The sequence below is a fragment of the Glycine max genome, chromosome 6 (assembly GCF_000004515.6).
Source record: "Glycine max cultivar Williams 82 chromosome 6, Glycine_max_v4.0, whole genome shotgun sequence".
Classification (NCBI taxonomy): Eukaryota; Viridiplantae; Streptophyta; class Magnoliopsida; order Fabales; family Fabaceae; genus Glycine; species Glycine max.
The window spans coordinates 422835-432583 of record NC_038242.2 but is presented as its reverse complement, the minus strand read 5'-3'; the positions used below and the strand labels follow the sequence as shown (position 1 = coordinate 432583).

General features: G+C 31.1%; 1 protein-coding gene across 1 annotated transcript; it reads left to right on the top strand.

Moving 5' to 3' along the window:
* Positions 1-6812: 6812 nt before the first annotated feature.
* On the top strand, positions 6813-7598 carry CYP3 (peptidyl-prolyl cis-trans isomerase CYP3). The gene has a single exon (NM_001251759.3). The coding sequence runs from the start codon at positions 6859-6861 to the stop codon at positions 7375-7377; it is 519 nt and encodes a 172-aa protein (NP_001238688.2). The 5' UTR covers positions 6813-6858; the 3' UTR covers positions 7378-7598.
* The last annotated feature ends 2151 nt before the right edge of the window (positions 7599-9749 follow it).

Below are 9749 nucleotides of genomic sequence, written 5' to 3'. Positions count from 1 at the left end.
TGCATGGTTTGTTTGATTTGATTTCGCGTTCTGTTTAGTGTCTCTATAGTTTTTTGTTTTTATTTTTACGGGCTTTGTTTGTGTTTATTACTTATTTATAGAGAAATGACATAGTGACTTTGATGCAAGCCTTGTGATTATTGTATATATGTAGGTGATTAGATTATGCTCCTCTATGAATATCAATTGGATTTAAAGGTGCTTTCTGATTATGAATGTATTTCTTCCTACATGATGATGGCAAACGGGCAGAAAATGTAAGATTTTTTAACAATTTTTTATTAAAAGGAAAAAAGATTGCTAAAGTACATTATTAATGATTCAAATAAAAGATATGGTTATGTTCATCATTTTATGTATGCCATTTAATATTTTTTAGTTATTTTAATCACTAATTTTATCAAATATTTATAATTTAATAAATTAATTTAAAAATTATTATCTTTTAATTTTTTAATTTTTCGGTTAGTTTTTCAACTAATTTTTTGTTAAAGATAGTTTTATTATAATTGAAATCACGGTTTCTTACTTGAGATACTTAGTATTAGTGAACGAAACTTAATCCCGTATTTCTGCTTAAAAGATGGGGAAGAAACGCAATTGTCTTGGATTTGTTTGTTCTTTAGGCTTAAAATAATGTAATTATTATCATCAGTTTCTTAGACGTGTATATTAAATTGTACTCTATTGAGTGTACTGAATTACACTCATCCGGGTTATGGGTAGGAAAATTTTGTCTTTATATTCCTTAAACTTATGCTATGTAAGATAGCTAGTCATATGCCTTATTAAAGAATTTTACAAGTCACTTATTTATCGTTAGTTAATCTATAAAATTTGACAATAGAAAAATGACAAACCATCTTTTTCAAGAAATATTTTATTCTTAAGTAAATTTGATAATTATTGAAATTTAATTTTAAGGAGTAACTTCTTTTTTTCCTTACCAAAACTATCTCTATCAAACACTATATTGACTAAAAGATCTTGTAAACATGAATTCATGTGTGTTTGGAATGGTGTTGGAGATAAGAAATCATTCATAAGAAATTCTATCCCATTATCAGTTCTTATAACTTTAACTTTACTATCAAATTGATTATGAACTAAAATAATGAAATCCTGAATATGTTTTCTAGCCTCAGCTTTGGTATGCATCAAAAATGTCCAAGTGAATCGTGTGTGATCATCAACCACTGTTAGAAAATACCTATGTCCTAGCATTGATGTTTTTGCACATGGTCCCCAAATATCTATGTGTAAAACTTCAAAACTACATGATGCATATGTACTACTATTTAAAAAAGGAAGCCTTTTATGCTTAGCATAATGACATGCATTGCAAACTAAATCTTTATTGAATTTCAGAAAGGGATAAGTGCCTTGCATTTTCTGTAATCTTTCAAAAGACAGGTGTCCTAATCTAGAATGTCATAGATCTATTGGTATGATGGTACAATTTGGATGAACAATTTCTGTTTCAATACTACAAGTGGCTGGTCTGGTTGGAGTGAGATAGTATAATCCATTTCTCATTTCAACTATACCAATCTTGGCTTGAGTGAGTGCATCCTGCATTAAGCATGAATCAGAGGAGAAAATGAGCTTGCAATGGTTTGTAGAAACCAACTTAGATATTGAGATCAAGTTAAAAGAAAAGGCTGGAACATATAGAACTGAAAACAAAACTATTGAGTCAGAAATGCATACATCACCCGAATGTGTAGCTGACACATGGTGAGTTGGTGACCATTGGGAAGCTTAACTAGGATTAGAGGATTCAATTTTGTATATGATTTAAAAGAACTAACAGATGCCGACACATGGTCTGTTGCACCTGAATCTAAGACCCAAGTGCAGTGTGTGCATGTGTTATTCACAAAAAATGGGTGCTTACCATGGACTGGTGTTGTATCAACTGAACAAGAGGCAATCTATTTTGAACTGCTAGACATACTGTCTGAATTCCCTTCACTTGGTTGCTGGATTAAGGCAAGTAGAGCTTTGTATTGCTCAGGTGAAAATCGAATTTCTTTGGGCTCAATTTGCTGTGTTTGATCATTGGTGATTGCTTCATCTCTTGTCACCAAGCTATTTCCACTGCTCCTTGAATTAGAAAACTTAAAACCTGGTGGAAATCCATATTTCTTATAGCAAACCTCAACTGTATGGCCTGTTTTCCCACAGTAAGTGCAGATCTTATAATTTCTAAAGCTATTCATCTTGTTCCTCTCATTACTACCCGAAGGCATGCCATGTTTTTTATAACATACACTTTCAGTATGTCCAGTCATTCCACAATAATTGCAAACCAGTTTTGCTGCATTAACCAGGCTGTGTTTCATTTCTATGCTGTTAACATTTATCAAACTATTTCCAAGCTGCTTCTCTTGCTGTGCAACATAGGAAAAAATTCTAGAAATCTCTGGAAGTGGATCCATGGGAAGTACATGTGATCTTACATTTCCAAATTGCTCATTCAAACCTCTAAGAAACTGAATTGCCCGATCCTCTCGTTTTCTCTGTGCTACAGTTTTAAGTGCTATACAAGTGCATCGTGAATTACATGTACATGTAGGATCAGGCCTAAAATTCTCTAACTCATCCCATATTATGCGTAGTTTTGTAAAATATTCTGTAACTGAGAGGTTACCTTGTCTAATCGAAGTTGCTTCCTGTCGAAGGTCTGAAATCCTGAGTAAATCGCTTTGTGCATATCTGGATTTTAGATCTTTCCAGATCTCTTCAGCCTTATCCATCCATAGAATGTTTTGTCTAATTGTCATAGACACGGAATGTATAATCCATGAGACTACCATGTTGTTGCTCCTCTTCCAAGCTCCATAGGTCCGGTCAGTTTTCAATGGCTCAGCTGCTCCTCCATCAACAAACTCAAGTTTATTTTTGGCACTCAAAGCAGTCATCATTGATCTGCTCCATGAGTGATAATTTGTGGAATCAAGAACTGGAGATACAAGCGAAACCGAGGGATTCTCGCTTGGATGCAAGTAAAGGAAGTTGTCTATGACTGGGATGTGTGTATCTCTTTCACTCATTGTCACAATCGAAGATCGAAGCTAGATGAAACTCAAAACAGAGGTGAAGAAAGGATAAATTGCTTCAGAAACTTCTCTTGATTGCGCAGCAGAGCTTTTCAATGATACCATGTCACAAATCAAGCTTGAACTAGAGAATTACCACGCACAGATCTGCACATTAGGTGCAGTAGCTATCGAGATAAAGAAAAAACAGAGGCTATTGCTCGAGAAGATAGGAGGAAAAACTTATGAACAAGAAAGCAAAGAAATTGAGCAAGATGATCAAAACAAGTTTCTGTCTTATTCATTGAGCAAAAAGGAACTTATATACAGATTTAGAATAGATGCAGAAACTAACACAAAAGCAGTTACAAATCTGTTAGAGTTCAAAATGAATTTGACGTGTAGTTTTCTGGTAGCTTGCTTCCCTTGATTAAGAGAATGTATTCCTTCCTAAATGATGATGGCAAACGGGCAAAGGAAATGTAATATTGTTTAACAAATTTTTATTAAAAGGAAAAAAGATTGCTAAAGTACGTTATTAATGATTCAAATAAAAGATATGGTTATGTTCATCATTTTATGTATGTCATTTAATATTTTTTAGTTATTTCAATCACTAATTTTATCAAATATTTATAATTTAATAAACTAATTTAAAAATTATTATCTTTCAATTTTTTAATTTTTCGGTTAGTTTTTCAACTAATTTTTTTGTTAAAGATAGTCTTATTATAATTGAAATCACGATTTCTTACTTGAGATACTTAGTATTAGCGAACGAAACTTGATCCCGTATTTCTGCTTAAAAGATGGGGAAGAAACGCAATTGTCTTGGATTTGTTTGTTCTTTAGGCTTAAAATAATGTAATTATTATCATCAGTTTCTTGAGACATGTATATTAAATTGTACTCTATTGAGTGTACTGAATTACACTCATCCGGGTTATGGGTAGGAAAATTTTGTCTTTATATTCCTTAGACAAGTTATGCTATGTAAGATAGCTAGTCATATGCCTTATTAAAGAATTTTACAAGTCACTTATTTATCGTTAGTTAATCTATAAAATTTGACAATGGAAAAATGACAAACCATCTTTTTCAAGAAATATTTTATTCTTAATTAAGTAAATTTGATAATCATTGAAATTTAATTTTAAAGAGTAACTTCTTTTTTTCCTTACCAAAACTATCTCTATCAAACACTATATTGACTAAAAGATCTTGTAAACATGAATTCATGTGTGTTTGGAATGGTGTTAGAGATCCAAGTATTGTTTGATTTTCACGTCCAATTCTTATTTTGATGCAAAAGTTAATAATAGTTACTTCAAAAAATTCATGTCACCTCTGATCCAAAATTTTAATCAAACATGCTAGAAATAAACTACTCTAGCCATACCTAAGACATACTTCATAAGAGAAAGAGAAGCAACCAAAGCCTGATGTTTTAATTTCATGTTGAAAGCTAAAAATAATAATAAATAGTTATTTTTACTTTTAATTTTTTTGTTACCATGATTTTGAGAATGGAATTAATTTTGGTAAATATTGAAACACACGGTTAAAAGTACTTTTAATTTTAAAGTTGCAATTTTTTCTTATTCATTTTGTGTTTTGGAATTGATAAAAGTACTTTTTCAATGCTATCAATATTGCTAGGAATTGTAGTATTAGTATAGCAAGAAATGAAATATATAAAAAGTCACTTGCAACATAAAGAATATTAGTATGAGACAAGTTAGTTTATACGTACTATTAAGCAAACGCAGTTGGAGTCATGGTCTGAAAGCGAGAAAGTTGAGCCTTGCCGTAGTAGAATATGAAAAGATGAAGAAGATGAAGAAAAATGGCAACAAGAAGAGGAATAGCTGAAAGTTGATAGCTGTGGTATGGAGCTGAGCCTTGTAGTCTTTGTAATGGGAGAAAGACAACAAGCCAATGACAATGCCAAATTAATATGGTGAGCAAATGGCCCGGTGCAGAAACATTAAGACTCTCTCCATGCTTTTCATATAAGGTTGGGTTTGACATATATTCTACTTTAATTAATAATTTTGAGTTATATTTTTTAAAATATATTATAAATTTAACTATAAAGCTTATTAAAAAATTTAAAAGAATTTATTAAAAAAAAAGTCGTCTTGAGACATTTTTATCATTCTTCAATTTCCTGGTGTATTGGCTTTTTCCAACGAAAGAAGACGTAAGACGCTTATTATTAAATGATTTTAACTCCACATAATTTTCAGTAGTTGATGCTCATGCATGTTAAGAGGATTAGCAATTAGCGGTAAACAAAAGCACAGCAAGAACTCAACCAGAATTGACCAGGGGGTGGTGAATTCAGCTTTATAACACAACATTTGTAGCAGTATGTTGAATATATCTGTATCATCGGACACCAAAGAGATTGGAAATGGCACATCACACGGTAGCAATTAACGATAGTATATACAGGTCATGAAGAATCTCATGAAGGGCAAGGATAGAATTTCATTTCAATTGCAAGACAATGAAGAAGTTCCTCTCCATATATACTGACTGTGACAAACAGCTTAACTCGTTTACTGCACATTGGGGAGTTATTACAATTATTAATATCTTCACTCACCTCAATATTTGTTAAACGAGTGATAAATACATCAAATTATCATAAATAATAAAGTAAAATGAGAAGTTTGAGTGAATCCATAAAAATTTTGTTGGTATTTAAATTAGTGTATACCCAGTTTTCAAGAAAATAATTGAAGAGAAGGAATGGAGAGTTGAAAGTAAAGTAAAATTATTGAAAACAGGAAAAATTAAAATTAGGAAAGACAAAAATTGTAATCTAATCCATTTGATCTTTTGTGAACACTTCCCTACAAATGAATCGATGTGCACATTTATTTGGATCCATGCATGCACGACACGTATAATTGCAACACCATCAGTCCAATAATAACAGAAAAAGAAAAAGTAAAACCCCTGGCGCAATCCATGCATGCTGTTTCCTTTATCATTATGAAAAAGGCTAACTAGTAGTTAGGGCATCAGTTAAAAAATTAGCCTTAAATATGTTTTAATAATTTTTTTTTACTTTGACTCTCTTATTAAAAATTTTATTTTAGGTTTGTACCATCAATTACATGATATGTTTTCTTATAAATTGATTTTATCAACGTTATTAGTAGTTATGATGATGTTACATCATCACCTAATAAATCATAAAGATAAAAAAAGTTAATATATGAGGAACTGCAACAATAAAAATATTTATTAAAGACTCAAAATAAAATTTAGTTATTTATTATGGGCCTTAAACATATTTAAAAAAATCAAAAATAAAAATATTTGAAATTATACTATTCATATTTTTTTTATATATTTTCTTATAATCTTCACAATAAATATTTTTTCTTAATTTCTTAACCAATAATCTAAACACATTCATTACTCTCTTTAGCAAGACGTTTACAAATTTAATTTTAAAATATTTAACATATAAATATTTTTTCCTATTTTCATCTTATTAAAAAATTATGTAAGAAAAAATGATAATTTTTGTAATAATTAATTAAAAAATCATATCTCCAGTAAATTCTAATTAGCTGATTTCATATAAGAAATTAGAAAACAGATTTATTTTCTAAAGAAAAGAGAAGAGAAGGGAATTACCAAGTCTAAACTTAACTGTAGTGACTTCCCCTACTCAGAAGGCGCCACGTGTCGCAATGGAACGGGCATTGCGCTATTTATACGTCTCCTCCTCCCTAACTCAGCAAAGCAACCAACTCTCATTTGCTCTCTTTTGTTGAATTCCTTGAAAGTTGCAACGATGCCGAACCCTAAGGTCTACTTCGACATGACCATCGGAGGCCAACCGGCCGGTCGCATAGTGATGGAGCTGTACGCCGACACGACCCCTCGCACCGCCGAGAATTTCCGCGCCCTTTGCACCGGCGAGAAGGGCGTGGGCCGCAGCGGCAAGCCCCTCCACTACAAGGGCTCCGCCTTCCACCGCGTCATTCCCAACTTCATGTGCCAGGGCGGTGACTTCACCGCCGGAAACGGCACCGGTGGCGAGTCCATCTACGGATCGAAGTTCGCGGACGAGAACTTCATAAAGAAGCACACGGGTCCCGGCATTCTATCGATGGCGAACGCGGGACCTGGCACGAACGGGTCTCAGTTCTTCATCTGCACCGTTAAGACGGAGTGGCTCGACGGAAAGCACGTGGTTTTCGGGCAGGTGGTGGAGGGCCTTGACGTCGTGAAGGACATCGAGAAGGTGGGTTCCAGCTCCGGTAAGACCTCCAAGCCCGTTGTTGTTGCTGACTCCGGACAACTCTCCTAGACATGGTGATCCACACGGTTTTGGATTATTGGTGGGTATGGATGATGACTGATGATGCTGCTTCTCTTCTCTCAGTGGAATCCTGTTGAGATCTTTATGTTTTCTGATTTTAATTTGGAGTTTGTACGCTGGACTCTTCTCATCATAAAAATCATGCTAGCTACTGCTACCTTAAATAAAGTTAGTATTAATAATCCATTGCCCTCGTTATTTTCTTCTTAATTTAATCTCATTTCTCTCTTTTTATTAATCTATTGTCACACTACAATCATCATAATGATAAACCAATCCAATGTTTCATATTGTGCTTTTATGGTAGAACCTTTTATTAAATTTGTTCCACAATAATCATAAAAACTTTTTAAACTATGAATAAAAAAATCTGAATAGAAAGAAAAGATATGAATTTAGCATAAATTTAGTGCTCTTAACTAAGTTAATCAAATTTTTTAATTATTATAAATTAATTAATTGAATCTTATAATAAGCACCCAAGAAAGAATGTAGTACACAGTATATGTTTTTTCTGGTAGTTATTAAAAATATTTATTTACAAAGTTCTTTAAGAAATTTTGTTGCGTTTAGATATGAGGATAGTCTATTTATAAGAGAAAAATAATTCAATGATCCAGGTGATTAAGGACAACTCGAGGAAATATAAGAGATAAATACAACATTGAAAAAAAAAATTGGTCACCTCCACATATCTATAGCTTCTCTCACTAGAAAAAAAAACAAACAAACTTGTAATATCAATTCTATAAGGAATTCCATCGATTACTCGTCTATATATAAAAAGAAAACAATTTTACTATTTTTCATCCAGTCGTAATTAAATATATTCCTTATAAAACATCTATGTAACCCTGGCTAGTGCTCCTTTAACTTTAATAAGTTTTTTTTTTTTTTCAAAATACACCTTCTCACTCCTACGTTTTCCTACAATATACATGTTTTTTAGAAAAAAAATTCTCAATATACATCACTTACCTGCATCTTTGGGAAGTCAGGTTTAAGCAGCGTTGGGAAGTTAGGTTTGAGCACTCCGATTTTCGTATGGTCTTTTTTTTTTTAAGTAATTTGTATATTTAAATTTTTATTTTAATTTAAATTATTAAAATAATACAAATATTATATTATATAAATATATTTTTAATTGATTTTAAGAATAATTTTTTATTAAAATATTTTTTTAATAATAAAATGATATTATTAACTATAATTACTTTTCTTATATTATTTAATTTATATAAGATATTTTGTAGGTGAATTTTTTTTTAAATCTGAATTTTGTCTAATGGTATATTTGCTTCAGTAAAAAAATTTAAAACTTTTAATATTATTAAAATAATATTTTTTTATTAAAAAGATTAAAACTTTTAATAATAAAAATTATTAAAATTGTCTAATAATATATTTGCTTTATTAAAAAAATTAAAGCTTTTTAAAATAATTATTTTCTCCAATTTTTTATTAAAATAATTTTTATAATTTTTTAAGAGATATATATAGATAAAGGAAAATGTAAAAATTTGAGAAAATTATAGTATAATTTTTTAGTTATGATGTATGTATTTTTTTAGCTAAATTTATGTGTAGTTGAAATTTTTGTTTTGTTATGTATGTTAATTAAAAAATGAGAAAATTAGTTAGTAGTATTGAAACAAATTAAAAAACACATTGAATAAATAATTGATACACATAAAATTAAACACTGTGGTGACTGAAATGATAAACATACTAAAAATACAATTGTAACGTAAATATGACGAAACTAATGATAATCTAAAAGATGTTGTGCACAAGACATATATTCTTCCATTTGGATTACTGGTTTGCTAAAAATAGCTAAAATTTCTATTGGACAGAATTGTTTCCAGTAATCGAAAGAACAATCATTTGACTAATTGTGATTCATGAATTTCATAAGGGGAAATTTTCATCGGTGCAACTTGCTTGATTAAATCCTTGAATTTGTCCATGCTACATCCTGAAGGAATGTCAAATCTTATTGGATTTGTTCAGTTGAATGACTTGATCGGTTACAATGCTTCAACAAGGGGTAACGTTAGGGACATATGATTACAAATTTGTCTAAATCTATTAATTCCATATCCAAACACACAAAACATTTGTGGGTGTCATCGTTGGTTGAGGAGACGTACTTCAAGACCACACAACTTGGTGAATATCAGGCCACATCATGGCTGCCTGAGTAACTATAATTCTGTCAATGTTGATCCCATAAAATATGTGTTACCATTATTCACTTTACAACACATTTTGCATGTCTATGACAACTCCCTTGGGTTTACTGTCACACGAATTAATGTGACAAGAATATGAAGGAGATCAGTGAGATGCTGATCCAA